The 15,496-nt window shown below is 39.7% G+C and overlaps 2 protein-coding genes across 2 annotated transcripts in view; both read left to right on the top strand.

The window, feature by feature from the left end:
- The first annotated feature begins 95 nt into the window (after positions 1-95).
- On the top strand, positions 96-8,593 carry RBM11 (RNA binding motif protein 11). The gene is made up of 5 exons (XM_065741847.1): positions 96-217; positions 3,502-3,664; positions 4,615-4,693; positions 5,429-5,522; positions 8,204-8,593. Exons 1-5 carry the CDS (start codon positions 116-118, stop codon positions 8,534-8,536), a joined length of 771 nt encoding a protein of 256 aa, XP_065597919.1. The 5' UTR covers positions 96-115; the 3' UTR covers positions 8,537-8,593.
- Positions 8,594-10,241: 1,648 nt separating this feature from the next.
- Positions 10,242-15,496, top strand: part of LOC136052045 (multidrug resistance-associated protein 1-like) — a 32,608-nt gene continuing 27,353 nt past the window's right edge. The window contains exons 1-3 of the mRNA XM_065741848.1: positions 10,242-10,286; positions 11,095-11,156; positions 14,536-14,677. Of these exons, the coding sequence (XP_065597920.1) occupies positions 10,245-10,286; positions 11,095-11,156; positions 14,536-14,677 (246 nt within the window). The 5' untranslated portion in view covers positions 10,242-10,244. The remainder of the gene's footprint in view (positions 10,287-11,094; positions 11,157-14,535; positions 14,678-15,496) is intronic.

Below are 15,496 nucleotides of genomic sequence, written 5' to 3'. Positions count from 1 at the left end.
GGAGCTTTTTAGGTCTCATCCAGCAGGGCGCGGATCCCATTGCTTAGCGACGCGCGCTGCCGTGCAGCCCTTTACGGCAGCGGGGCCCCGTTCCGCCTGAGGCGGCAGCTCCGCCATGTCGGGGCCGGGGCGGGTGGGGGAGGCGGACCGGACGCTGTTCGTGGGGAACCTGGAAAGCCGCGTGCGGGAGGAGATCCTCTACGAACTCTTCCTGCAGGTGGCGGGCGGGACCCGGGCGGGGCGGGGCCGCGGCCCGGAGGCGCCGGGGAGGTTAGATGTTAGGGGGAAATGGTTCGCTTGGGGGACAGTGGGGCGCTGGCACAGGGAAGCTGTGGTGCCCCATCCCTGGAGGCATCAAGGCCAGGTTGGATGGGGCCCTGGGCAGCCTGAGCTGCTGGGGGCAATCCCTGCCCATGGCAGGGCTTGGGGCTGGGTGGGCTTTGAAGTGCCTTCCAGCCCAAACCTATCTGTGATTCTGTGACACCTCGTGCTTGCAATGTTCATGGCAGCGTTTGTGGCTTGGTGTGCTGCTGGGCTGAAGCTGCTCCTATGTCACCTCTCTGTGAGAAGGTTGCAGAACAGAGCAGTACAGGGGATATGAACGGCTTTCAGGTGGGCTGTGGGACTGCCAGTGCTACATTCTTTATTACAAAGTGTTGTGTGTTCTGATGCTTGAGAAGATATTAATTCTGTCAGTGGGATCCAAACCATTCTCTCTGTTCTCTCCAAGACCTGAAGGACTTGACTCAGGGGTGGCCTATTTTAAGGGGCTGACTTGGCTTCAATTTTGATTTGCTATTAACAAAATGTTTGACTAAGCCAGGCTTTTTAACCTGAAAGCACTAAGGAAAAGCAAGCGTGGGTGGTGAGGAGGGAGCACTGTGTCAGTAAATAGTGCAAGCATCAACCTGCAGGATGGATTGACAGCAGTGGATGATGAAGTATTTCTCCTGCCCTCATACAGCCAGGCTGTATCTAGCTCACAATGGGCAGCTCTGCCAACATTGTTGTGATACATTTGCTTCTGCTAACAGTAATTATTCCCAGTCACAGAAAGAGCTTTGCTGCCTTCTGGTGTGTTTGAAAAATAAAGTGCACAAAAAAAAAGTGGGCAGACTAATCCGCTCCTTTCCTATTTAGTTTACTAGTCAGAACAATTCTTATTCCACCAATTAATGTGACATTATCGTCTTAAGTAGGCAAGGTATCAGCATGCTACTCCATTCACATTGAAAAGCCTCTTTTGTTTGGTATATTCTGGCCTTGTAGTCTTTTAGCTCCTTCAGTTTCTTACTAACTTAAAGTTTTTAACTTTTCCCTAAAATTATGAAAGAAATGGTCTTCTGTTTCTTATTTTCTATGCAGTATCCCTGTCTGTTTCCAAGAGTAGACAGTATTCTGTGGTTTAGCTGTAAAAGCTAGGTTAAAAATGCTCATCTTACCAGGAGACACAAGTAATTTACCATATAAATCCTGGCACAAAAGTGATGAAAATAAACAGATGTCCTCAGAATGCAATTTTACACAAATCTTCTGTATAATCTGCTTCAGTCTCCTGAATATTAACTTTTATCCAGGTCTTCAGGTCACGCCAATAGCACCAACTTTTTCCTTCTCTTCCTTTTTTTCTTGCTCAGGTTTCTCTGTTTTTGCTGCAGTAGCACATGCTTCTCACTGAAGTATTGCCATTTCTTGGAAAGTACACTGATCTATATTCTTGTTGTAGTACAGCCCTAAAAATGTACTGCTGAGCTGTAGCTTTCCCCTCATGAAATTAGGATAAAATATCTATTATTAGCACTTCTAAACTATTAATATTTTTTGTTTATGAACAGGAAGACTACATATTTAAGACTGATCTTCAGAGTGCTTTGTGCTTGTTACTTCTAGAGCTTCTTACTTCTAGTTCTTGAAGATCCAGACCTCCTCATCAGGCAAATAATTTGAAGACTGGATATATGCCATTTTTAGAAAAACTGCAGTGTAGTGCAGAACAACAACAGAAAAAATGCATATTCAGAATGTCACCTTCTTTAAAAAAAACCAAAAACAAAAAACAAACCACCAAATGTGAAGATACTTGGAAAGACAAAACCAGCGTATTCAAGACTCTCAACGCAAGTCAACCTAGGTAGTATCTGTTGCTACATAGCCTGATCCTCTTTCTGCGCCAGTAATAAAATACATTATTTTTGATCCTTTGTCTTTATGGCTCTCCTGCTTTCACCAAAGTTGGGATGTGAGGAGGAAATGTTTTTCATGTTTCAGCAAGAATATTACATTTAAGTGAGGAGTTGTTTATGCTTAGGTGGCAAAAGCATACAGCAATCAAACATTATCACAGGTGACAGTCCTTAGTACTCTTAATCTGACACTATAATGGCTAGAATCAAAGATGGCTCCAAATCATCACTATTTAGTTAACGTGTGTTTGCTTAAAGCTGTAGTTTACTTTTGAGTTCACATGATAACAGTAGCAGTAGGGTATGCCAGCTCTGATGGTGAGTGCTGCTTTCTGATTCAGGACAATCAGTTCTCCATCCGTGATGGTAACTTAAGCATTCAGAAACTTTGTTACTGTATCTGAAAAATGTGTTTGTTGTGGAAATAACTTATTTGAAAATGGAGCCAGTATTTATGTAATATCACTGCTTTAATTCGGTTCTTCTGGAAGTATTGGGCAACAATTGTAATAGTGCACTTAGGCAGAGATAGAACTTCTTTTCAATGCAGATATGTTGTGGTATATCCTGAGCTGGAAGGGACACATGGGGCTCATCAAATCCAAACAGGGCAACCTAAAAGGGGGTAGGAGTTCTGTTCCTTGGTTTATGTTGTATTTTTGTTTGCTTTCTCTTGGTCGGTAACAGTATATTATCTCTGCTTAGATGATAATAGAGTCTCCTGATTCTTTGTCATGTCCTAGTGATAGGGCTAGGCAGTATTGAAAACTAGATTTTGTTGTGATTCCACAAGAACTATTTTCTATTTATGCTTACTTTCCAACAGTTTTGATGCTTCCCTCTTTAGGAATTTAAGGAAAGTAGAATCATATTAATGGATTACTTTGGTTTTACACAGCTGATACAATCCATTTGTACAGTTGTGTTAGCTGTGCAAAAAATTATGTAACAGTTGTACAAGAAACTGTACATATGTGAGTTAACCTTTGTTATGGGAACTGAGTAACCTAATATTCCTTCTTGCAACTGTCATAAATATCTTTTAAAAATAATAAAAGTAGTCTGATTATTAAAGTAGAACTAATCAACACCCATGGACTGATGGTTGGTTCTAGTTTTAATATTTGTAGGGCTGCTTTTTGTTTTCTAAATGCTCAGAATTTGAGAGGTTTTTAAAATAAAATAAAGAATCCTGTATGTGAGAAACACTATTTCTGACTATGACAATATATATAATTATGAAATGATAGATTGTGGGTTTTTTGTTTGTTTAAGAAAAGTAAGAGTTCTGTGAGAAAATAATGCACATTTTTTTCAGGCTGGACCGTTAACCAAAGTGACGATTTGTAAAGACAAGGAAGGAAAACCTAAGTCTTTTGGATTTGTCTGCTTTAAGCACAAAGAATCAGTGCCTTATGCAATAGCTTTGCTGAATGGAATCCGTCTGTATGGAAGACCAATTAAAGTACGGTATCGGTTTGGTAGGTTTAGCAGCCACAGTGATTATTGTGACCCTTTTCATAAACTCTTTTTCTGAAGGATTTTTTCCTAAAATGACTAATATTTAATCCTACAATCTTTTAGAAAGATGTCAGTTTCTAGTTGAATGTGTTCCAGTTCGTTCTGTTATTTTTTTTTTTTTTTTAGGAACAGAAACTTTTTTTTTCTTTTTGGCATAGGGAGATAGGTGTTTGCCTTTTCTATTTTATGTTCACTAAGACAAAACAGCAGGTTGCTGCTGAACAGCGCAGCTTGTTGGCATCTTCCACGGAGTATGATTGGAGTTGTCTTGCAACTGTGGTGTGGATGTTTCTTGTGCCACGTTGCATTTAGGTGATTTCTGATGGCAACACCCTAACAGGTGTGGTGTGATTTTGCTTGCAGTTTTGAGTCAGTTAAGAGCAGCAACTATCAAGCTATTTGATAGTTTTTATACTAAAGCCATGGAGCTATCAGTTTTCTTTTAGTTGGAAGAGAGCGTAGTTAGGAAAACAGTCAAATCAAAGTCAAATTCTTCATTTTATGTTTATGAAAATAAACCTTCTAGAAAGCAAATGATTAGGCAGTATTTGCAGTCCAAACATTGACTTGTTCCCACTCTGCACTGTGGCACTCCTTACCTGGAAGTCTGTACAGAGCAATTGTTTAAGTAAAAATACTTGAGATTCCTAAAATCAGAAGTAGTGGGAATGGTTACATTCATGATTATTTAAGAGTCCTGATCTCAGCTTCTGTAAGTGGCTGAGTATAAGTGATAAATTAACATTTTCAAGCAGTTAATTGATGGTATACATTGTCTGCTGTAAAATGACACCTTTCCATCATATGCCAACTTTGATATACTGGCACAGTGCAGGTGACAGTACTTTGTGTTTTAACTTGTTAATCAAACAGTCAAAATTGAATGTTCATTACAGTCTTGTATTTACAGGGAGTTCACACTCTTCAGAACTAAACAGCCCAACACATGGTTTTGAAAGCTATGCTGATTTATATTCACCTTCATATAGGTAAAAATGATCTCCTGTGAATTAATTGTATTATTAGGATAATAATTAAAAATATTAAAAATGATGTGGTAGATACAGCAAAGCAGTCTTTAGTCTCTTCTTTAACACAGCAGTTGCACGCTTTAATTGCAGCAATACTGGTGACTCACAGTGGGTTTTAGTTAACATCTGGTTGTTTTGCTTGCTAGAGGTTCAATTAGTTAAATTCCAAATCCTATTTATTTTTGCAAGATACAGAAATGTGAAAAAGTATGGTGTTTGTACTAGCAGTGTTTGCAGTTCTTAGTGGAAAAGAAAATCTCACAATTGAGATAATCTTAATAAACTCCATTGAGTTTCCTTGCTGTGTGTATATATATGAGCAGATGTCATGCATGTGGCAGTGTACAGGTAGAGCCTGTACACACTGTTGTAATAGAACTCTGAACACCCAAGCTTCAAAGTTTAAACATCTTAAATTCAATTCTCATTTTTATCTCTTGCAAGTGTAACAGAACTCTCTGTGGAAGCTAAACTCCTGTGGTGAAATCCAGAGCTTTGTCAGGATTACTTAATTTGAGTCTTTGGAATTATTTTCCTTGTTTGATTTGTTTTTTATTTTGTAGAAGCCCAATTGTTTATATCTGTAATATTCTCCTGAATATGCTCACTATAGCCCAAGAGCTGAGAATCAGCACTCTACTTGATAGTATTTGAGAGAAGTTTATTCTCTGTGTGTTTTTCTGTTTTTACTAGGTATCCAGAGCCTTATGGAAATCCTCCATTTCCTGTTACTCCTTTTCCAGTGAACAGTTGTTTACCTCAGGAACATACTGCCTTTCAAAAGATGGTGAGTTTGTGGTAGAAGTTAAAAATATGTGAACTTACCAGCGAAATTGAAGGTATTCTTGCAAACAAGTGCTTACTTAATGACTCAAAACGTGGCTTAGGCTGCTGAATTTCAATCTGTAAGATCTATTTATCACTTCAAGTACCTACCAATCCCATTTTCTTACTGTGGGAATGTGTTAAAGACATGACTTAGGGAGACTGGAGTCATTTGGCATTAGGAACTATTTACTCTGTTGTGTTTCATTTCAAATTGCCTTGGTGAGACGAGCTAACATAGTAAAACTACAGCTATGCAAGCAGTAACTTCATATATGACTTTCAGTAAGGGACACTCTCATATCTTCTACTCACTTTAAATATTGCCTACTAGAAATTTGAAATTTAGTTGTGTCCTAAAATCAAACATTACACTTCCCCAACAAACCATCACTTCCAGTATGAGAAACAAGTTATGGCAACGGCAATTTGTTTTTTCCAGCCTGAAACATTTCATGACTCTGCAATTCTCACACTGATTATTTACACTCATTGCAGTAAGACAGTGAGAAACCTATTTCCTTTTGAGACTGGTGCATTTTCTTGGCCTAATCTCTTTGAGGTATTCCATAGGGCACATGAACCAGTGTATGGGAACTGCTGAATCACGGCCTGAACCACTGATTGGTCACCTGAGGTGAGCACCGACTCAGCCATGGGGGCACAGGTGGAGGTGATATACCTGTGTGAGTGGAAGGGGTGGAGCCTGGCTGCACCTCTCCCAAACCCCATTTAAGGGCTGACCACCACCAGGGAAGGATCTCTTCTTGGAGATCCCTCCCATGTGGAGTCCCCTGCGAGCCTTGTCATCCTAAAGGTGAGCCATCTTCTCTTCTGAATTGTTTGTATCCCATCTATATAGAACTACTCAAAATATACTATCATCTATACTATTTTGTTGTGAAGTACCATCCTTGGGAGTTATTTACCCCACAACCAGTCTCTTCAGATGGCATCTTATGGATAAAACCCTACTCATCAAACCCATTGCAGAAGTTCTAAATCTGATGAGTATGAATGGGTAGGATGGAGGAAACCAAGCATTTAATGTGAGATACTTGCTGGACAGCCCAGTGTGACTGAAGAGTAGTCCAGCCCCATGTAGCTGTAGAATGAGTGAACCTTGAATAGATTATCCCTACCAGCTGCAGTATGGGCAGGAAAATACACGCATCCAGTGATGACCTGCCTCTGCTCTGCCCTCAGAAGAGCTGGTGCTTGCACAGACTTTCCCAGCCCTTCCACTGTGTTTGGATGCTTTTGAGGGTACCATGTTCCCTCACTGTGCTGTCAAAGCCATGTTACAGTAACAATGCAGTATACAAATGCTGAGACCAAACTTTTCAGAAGTTAGCAGGCCTGCACACAACATTAACTGCATCCCATTTTCTGCTTGCTAGAAGAGACAGTATTGCAGCACGGCCATAAAGATTGTTTCAGTGTCAGCAGGAGGCTGTTTACATGTATACTTTCATACTCTTTTTTGCACCTTTATGTCAGTAATCCAGCTTTCTTCTGAACACAAGGACATACTCAGTGCTTCCCATACATTTTCTGGTTACTGCCAGTCAGTAGAAAGCTACTGCTTCTCCTCTGACTTATGTAATTATATTTTTGTATTTGGATAGTGTATTTTATGTAGGTTGCTTCACAAGTAAAACCATTTATTTCCATGGAAACTATAACAAATACAAAGAGTGCAATAACATTATTTGATAGAGCTACAAGTTCTCAGCTACAAAGCGTGGTCACCAGCATTACCTATGCATTTTTGCCAGCAATGAAAAAGAACCTGCATGCTGCACTTGTAAAACTGTGCAGAGGTGACATGCTGTTGCCACTAATGAAACACACCACCTACCTTCTCGCTGTGCTCGTGTCTGCTGTTTGTTCTCTGTGAACATTCAGCAAGAATCAGTGAATGTCAGTGAGTGCCATTTTTTTTCTGCATAGAGGAATTCGGTAGTACACGTTTGCTTCACATACACTTCCATGTCAGCTGTTATTCTGTCAGACTGCCCCTCTGCTGCCATGTGTCACAAAGCAACAGAAACATAACAGGATATTGATGGGAGGGTTCAACCTTTACTGCCATGGCACTAACGTTCTCCCCGATGTCATGGGACAACATAATAAAATAGGAGGCGTTACTTTCAGAGCAGCATTCATATAGGAGAGGGGCTCTTGTGGGACTTCAGGAAATGCAGGAAGAAGCTGGGCACTTTGCTGTGTTCCAGGTGCTTTCATTCCCTGTAGCTTGTTGGAACTTGTTTCAAGTAATTTCAAAGTGAATTAAACCAGATTAAAACAATTGCAGATGTGCATGTCATTATATTAATGATAGAGCTACTTGTGCAAATACATGAACAAATAAATGAAAGGAATGCTGTGTTTGATTACCATTCACAAATTCTTAATGAGTAGTTTAAACTTAGGTCGCATACTTGTTCCTTGAAAGTTTTCTTTACTTTTTCTTACTCTGGTAGTTGATCTAATAAAATCAAAAGCTTTATTTTGAAACATTGTTATTTCATACAACTTTTCTATCAATATTTTCCCATTAAAATCTGCAAAGCATATGAAATAAAACTCTTCAGAACGTTTTCTTAATGGTATTAGCAACTCAAGTTTTTATTTCTCCAGATGAACCATTTTTTAGAACAGCAATACGCCGTTCACAGTGCGATGGGGCAGCAGTTTCCTTACTACCACGTGGCTCTGCCACTGCCTTCAAGCCTATCCATTCCTCCCTATCAGAATCAAGCTGCAAATTTTAAGTCTGGATGGAGTTCCTTTGAGGTGGCCGTGCCTCATTCAAGTGATGGGAAATTGTACCAGGTGGATGAATGCACCTCTAAAAGAAAGAGAGAACAGCAAAGTTGTGACAGCGACACAAGTACTGAAGATGACAGAATGAGACAAAGAGATCATGACCAAAAATACAACAAGTGCAAAGCCAAGAAAAAAAGGCATTAATACTGTACAATTGGATTATTTTTAGTTATATTACCTGTTTTTATTTGAGAGAAGTTATCTCATTGTTGCTCTTTAATGACTGGTCAAGAGTCATTGATTTTGAATACGTTATGTATAAAGTATACTGATACTTTATATAACCTCAACCACGTAAAAGAGTAAAGTATTTTAAGGTATAGGAAACATTTAAAAAGTTAGATTTATCCTACTGAAGGAGAAAGACTAGATGTTTATGCTTCTGTTTTCCATGAATTATGGAAATATTTTATTTCACTAATGTAGACACTGTGAAAATGTGTACTTCGAGCCACTCATAAAGTGTGTGTATCACTTCCATGACTTATGGAATTTACTTTTGTGACTGCTTCAAGAATTTTCTGAAGAAGTGAGCGGGCTAGAAATTCTTGCTCATCACTGATCTGCTCATCACTGTAAGTATCAACACCTACAACTTTTCCTCTTTCCTGATGCATCTCCACTGTTATGTTCCATTAGGATCACTATGTACACTTACTGTATCTTTTTTTTCCCCTCTCATAGTAAATGCAAAGTAAAAAAACCAGACATCTGCATTAACTACAGGACTTACATAATGTATCAGATCTCAAATTGTTGTACTTTATGGTTGTGGTACGTTCTGACTAGAACTGCATATGCACATACATGTGATACATCTATAAATTTACTCTCCAGTGCTCCATTTGCTTCTTTGAGACTCTAATCGTGAATTGTGAGAAATGGATAAAAAAATAACTGAGCTCCTCTATTGGAGTTCTAAAGGGTAGGTTAAAAACAAGGATCCATGGTTTCTTGTTAATACTGCCTCCTAAGAACAAAGTTCCTCCCTTGTTTGTAGAGGAAGAATAAACTCTCTCATATCATGGTGAATGAAAATTGTGACCTGTTTTCTGTCTCATTATTCACAACTGCCACCAGTGACTTACAGACGGAGCTGTTTGTCCTATGAGACCAAGTACAGGTAAAGCACTTCCATGGTTCCCCTATGAGAAAGCAGAACTTATCGATACTTAGTATAATGTCTCCTGTTTAGACTGGACCAAAGAGAACCTGACATTATAAAGTTTGGTTTTATTAAGTTTAGTTCTCTTGGATATAATGTTAGATTGCTCGAAAGGGATATTTTCATCCTCACATCATGTAGGAAAAAATACCCAAGTTTACTGTTTTAAAAGTGCTGTGTTTTAGAAGCCCAAATGAGTTTAAGAAATGGAAAAAGGAACATTTAGCTTGAATCAGTTTGGTTGGTTGGTTGGTTTTTTCCTGCTTCTACAGATCAGTTCCTGAAATCAATTCCTGAAGGATGCTGCTTCTAACTTGCCGAAGGGATTACTTCTCGAGCCTGGGGAGACTCCTGCTGTAGCACCGTGATACGGCACCGTTGAAGCGTCACTAGCAGCTGCATTTAACCATTTCTAGAAGGAACTTCTGCATAGAACTTAGAAGTTTGAGGCTGAAATAGGTTTATACCGTGTGTATTAAGAAACCTGTTAAGTGCCCAACCACTGCCTAACACAACAGCGGGAAAACTCCACGAGTAAAATACACCAGCTCGCTTTAAGGAAACAGCAATCGCCGCACCGCTGCTGGCCACTGGCAGACGCGGGGGGGGGGGGGGCAGAGGCTGTTCCGCCCTCTCTCGCACGTCTGTCGCGCAGCGCGCACAGGGAACGCGCGGCCTGCGGCGGCCATGGCCGGCTTCTACGAGCGCCTGAGCCCGGCGGGCGGGAAGGTGCGGCCGCGCGGGTTGAGCGGCGTTGTGGGGTGGCATGGCAGGCAGGGCAGGGCGGAGCGGGGCGGGTGGCTGCGCCGCGGGGAGCCGTGATGGAGGGCGGCGGGGCGTGCGAGTTCTGCTTGCGTGCTTATTTCTCAGCTTTGAGGGTTTATTATTATTATTATTATATTATCACTGAACGTACGAGAAAATTTGTGGAGAAAAAGAAATACAGCGGCATCTGATGAGTGTTTTTTTTACACCACCTGCCGAATGGCACCGTCACGGCATCTCTTGTTTGTTAAGGTGACGCCGAATTCCTTAGCGTCAGGAATCACACACACCCTGGGGCTGCTGGAGTCCGTCCTGGCGGGTGTACGGGTTTCTCGAGAGGTGGGAGACAGCCCACACGTGTTTCCTTGCATCCGCAGTGAGGTACATCTCGGCCAGTGGGCAGCAAGCTCACTGCGCTTAGCAGTAATTCATCCCTTGCAGTCTGAAAGGAGGTTGGTGCTCTGCAGGTGTTAGCAGTTGATTGCTCCAATGGCCGGGTTTTCAGCGGGGGAGAAAGCCACAAGTTTGTAGCTATCAGAACTGCGCGTCTTGGACATGTTTTATTGTTGGTGTAGTACTCCCTTGCATACCTAAGCACTACAAAATCAAGCTAAGGTGGTGGGCAATGAGTCTTTCACAGCACGGTAAGTCATGGGCATTGCTAAGTCATGAAACCACACGTCTGTCATCAGTCATACCTGTGTTAAGAGTGCACTGGTGGGAAAAAAAAAGTACAAGTATTAATAATTTCTTTTTCTTTTTCTTTTCATAGAAATGCAGCCCTGAAGAAAGTGCTTCTTGCTTCAGTAAATTAACATATTCCTGGTTTAGCAGGTAAGAATTCAGTAAATGTCTTGTTGTTTTTTCCTGATGCTCTCTCACTAAGACGGCGCACACATTTCACACCATCATTCAGGCTTGATCTGTAGCTTGAACCCAAGATTGCTGTTAGCTTGTTGCATAAAAATCAAAGTTTACGATTTTTAGGGATCATATTCAAATATTTTATAGAATACTGTTTATAGATACCAATACTTATTTTGCATGTTATTTAGTAGCATTATTTAAAATTATTCTTTTTGATAGTTGGAATCAGTGTTCTTTTCACAACAGAAACTACATTTAGACAGCAGGATTTAAACAGACAAATTATGCTTTCCTTTTTTACTTGTTATTTTTGTTTTGTAAAAATTTGGTAAGGGACAATAAATTAATGTCTTCTTTGTGCTGGATACAGCGACAAAGCAATTTGTTGATCTCCTGAAACAAATATTCAGTAATTTGTTTCAGTACATTTACAAAGTAGCCAACTTCATTCCTATTTTCCTCTCCTTTTCATGTCAGGCCAAATGCCGTTATGCTAGAGCACTTGTTCTAAACACTAGTAGAGTCCCTCTGCTTCTTGGAAATTCTTTCACTCAAAAATAGGATCTGAAAGTTCAACCGTATCAAGCTGTGCAGCTTCCTGTAACTTGGTATTTTGGATGGTGGTTGAAACAATCTCATGTGTTACATCTTGTGACTGTTGCTCATTTGTAACATTTTTCTTATTCCTTTAAAAATCGTTTGAACCAGTCCCAGGTGAAAAATTTTAAGTGAGAAAAAATATGTTGAGTATCATAACTATTTATTGCTTTATTCAGTATTATTATTTTTAAGCAAAAGCTGAAAATGGTATCTGCACTTATAAGCTGAAACCAAAGTAATCAGATTGTTTCATGTATTGAATGTAATTAGTTAATGTCGTGTCAGCAGGGCCAGAGTTTAAGAGTTCAGCCATAATTTTCAAAGTAACCATGCTTTTTACCAGTCATGGAATCATTAAGGTTGGAAAAAACCTATGACATCATCTAGTCTAACTGTCCACCTACAACCAATATTGTCTGCTAAACTACATCTCTAAGCACCACATGTTCACATTGCTTGAATGCCTCCAGGGATGGTGACTCCACCACCTCCATGGGCAGCCTTTTCTGAGAAGGCATTTTTCCTAATACCCAACCCAAACCTCCCATGGTACGACTTGAGGTCATTACTCTTATCTTATCACTGGTTACCTGAAAGTAGAGGCTGACCCCCAACTTGCTACAACTTCCTTTCAAGTCATTGTAGAGAATATATCTTCCCTCTGCCTTCTCCAGACTAAACAATCCCAATTTGCCACTGGCCTTCTTGATCACCTCAGCATACTGGCAACTTATGCTCAGCCAGCTGTCAACAAGCACCCCCAAATCTTTTTCCTCCTTGTAGTCTTACAACCACTCTGCTCAGGCCTGTAGTATTGCCTGGGATTGTTGTGGCCCAGGTGCGGAACCTGGCATTTGGTCTTGTTGAACCTCATCCCATTAGCTTCAGCCCAGTGATCCAGCCTGTCCAGATCACTCTGTAGGGCCTTCCTATCCCCAGGCAGATTGACCCTTCCTCCCAACTTGGTGTCAGCTACAAACTTACTGAGGATGCACTCAGTTCCCTCATTCAGATTGTCTGTAAAGATATTAACCAGGACTAGCCTGGGTACCAACCCTTGAGGAACACCACTTGTGACTGGTCACCAGCTGCATTTAACTGTTCACTGCTATTTACCAGTCCTTGCATTCTATATTGTATAAAAGCATGTAGTATACCAAGTGCAGCATGTTCAAATGGTATTTATTAGTTCATTATGTCACGGTGGTAATCTGAGTGTCCAAGTTGGGATATCTTGTGGTTGTACTGCTTGTATGATGTTAAATGAAGGGAGGGAGGAAGGGAAATATGATTTCAGTTCTCATCGGTTAGAGCTTGCTTCACTATGAAGTAATTAATGGGATGCAGTCAAACTAGTGGAGTAAATGTTAAGGATGGTCATTCTTCCCAAATGGAAGCAAACACAAGCAATAAATCGTTAAATATAAACTTGTCTTTAGTGCTTCCAGTCTTAATGAAGAGTTCTCAAATTAATTGTTATATAGTATATGTTATGCTTCCTTAGATTGCAAGCAGTCTGGAGATTGTGGTGTGAAGGGCACTTGATAAATTGATTTGTCCAGTGGGTTTTAGCACTGAGATGAATGGGAACTATTGTTTGAGAATTCTGCATAACTCAAGTGCTAATGAGTCTGTTTTCCTCATCTATCTCAAAAGCTGGTGCTCTTAGTGCAAGGCTGTGTTACTTCTGCCTCGAGTAAGACAAATTTGCTTTTGCTTAAACATAATAGCTTCAGTAGGCCTTTGGGGGACGTGTGGGGATAGCAAAGTCCACCCCTGCTAGAATTTTGTCACCAAAGTATTTCTGAATTTTATTTCCCATCTTTGCTAAGCATGATGGCACACACATTAGCATGAAGCCCAGCACTGGCACAGAGCTGTACAATGAGAGCGCACTCTGCAGAAGATGGACTCTGCATCTGCATATCTACCCTCAGAGTGAGAAGTGCCCTGCAGCATAAAGGCATTAGTGCTGCTACTGTTTGGACACATGCCCATATCCATGTGTGTGTCTCTTGTTGTTTCCCAGGTGTTTAGGGCTTTCTCTAAGATGAATGACATTGTCAACATAAGTCTCCTTGATTTTTTCCAACTTCAGTAATGGGACGTTTGTTTTCTTTGAGTCCTCTGAAATGTCTGCTCATCAGAAAATACACATCATCTCTTACTCTTTGAAATAGAGTTCCTGTAGATTCAGCATATTCATCAGCCCTATCTTGCTACTTTCAGGAAGAATTTCACTTTTGTTTTAACAAATAAATGAATAAAAGCACTTTACTGAAACAAAATTTTGGCACATGAAGATCTCCTGATAGGAAGTTTCCATCGTGCTTGTGCTGAAACCCAGTACTTTAAGGTTGTTACCTTGGTTAAAAAGAAGTTGCAACGTGTTGCAGTTTGATGATTTATTAATTTATTTAAAAAGGGTATTTAATTTCCAGTTGTAATAGTAACTGCGTAGTGATGCTACAGAAGTTTGTTCTTTAAATACTGTATTTTCCTTTGGAGAGATGTGAGATCAGAAATTGTACGTACAAAGTTTCCTCAGAATTCACTGTTCAGAAGTGACAATGTGTCTAGACTCTTCATATATTAGGAAAATTTCAGTATTCAAGATTACGTGTATTATTTTGAATGTAGGTTGTACTTACATACACTAAATGGTATCATAAACTTTTTGAACTTCTATTTTGGTTTGCTTAGTTTGCTGTATTCTGTGCTGTCTAAATTCATTCCTTTTTTTCAGACTAATATCTGTAGGCTATAAAAAGCCTTTGGAGAGAGATGACCTGTTTGAACTGAATGAAAGTGATTCACCATACAGCGTGGGTCCTAACTTTGAAAAGCGATGGAGGAAAGAAATCCAAAAGTCTGCTGCAGGATTGATGGTAGTGATAATTCTGAAAATAGGCAAAATCCTTTTCTAAATTTAAAGAGTCTTTTTAAGAAGCTAGAGATGATTGTTTAAATTCCTATTTTTTGTTGAACAGACTACTTGCTGTAGATTGCAACGACCAATCAGTATTATGATCTGTGGTCTCTAATGTGACGATAGGATTTTTCTTAGTTGTACAAATACAAGTATATTGCTTACAAAAAAAGATCTAATTACATTTTAAAACGTCAAGTGGTGTGGAAATTACCATGACTTTTGTTTTGTTGATTAAGCGCCATCTATTTTAAATGTCTTACTACTTCCTGGTTTCTCTTTACTTCTATATGTCTGGTGTTGAGAGAAATCCATCATTGGCTAGTGGATGCTCTGACCTGGAGAACACCCAAAACAAGCTTCAGTTTCCTTTAATTTTATCAAAATTGAGTCTTACGAATATTTTGATTGTTTTACTTGAGTTTTCATGTGTGATTTTCATTTAAGTACTTGCCATTCTCAGTCAGAGTTGTTACTTTGTTGTTGATGTTAAAATAAACTCGGTGCTGCACAGTGCTAGGAAATTCACAGGAGAGAGAGCTTAACCTGTAAATCCAGTAAGATTGTAACTTTTATTTTGGAATTACAGAGAAGAGGGCTGCTCTTTAAGTCTGGCTTTACTGCATCTCTTGAGTATTTTTCATCTATTTGTAGATTTGTTTTCTTCTTCTACTGTTGAGATATCTATTAAAGCACTTTCTATTGAAGCATTCAAAAGCATTTTTCATTAAGGATTATTTTTAATTCTGATATTAATGTTATTAATACCGTCATCCAA

This window comes from Cyrtonyx montezumae, unplaced genomic scaffold (genome assembly GCF_038088225.1).
Source record: "Cyrtonyx montezumae isolate F1298 unplaced genomic scaffold, pur_monq_1.0 scaffold_3, whole genome shotgun sequence".
Lineage (NCBI taxonomy): Eukaryota > Metazoa > Chordata > Aves > Galliformes > Odontophoridae > Cyrtonyx > Cyrtonyx montezumae.
This window is presented reverse-complemented; position numbering and strand designations above follow the sequence as displayed.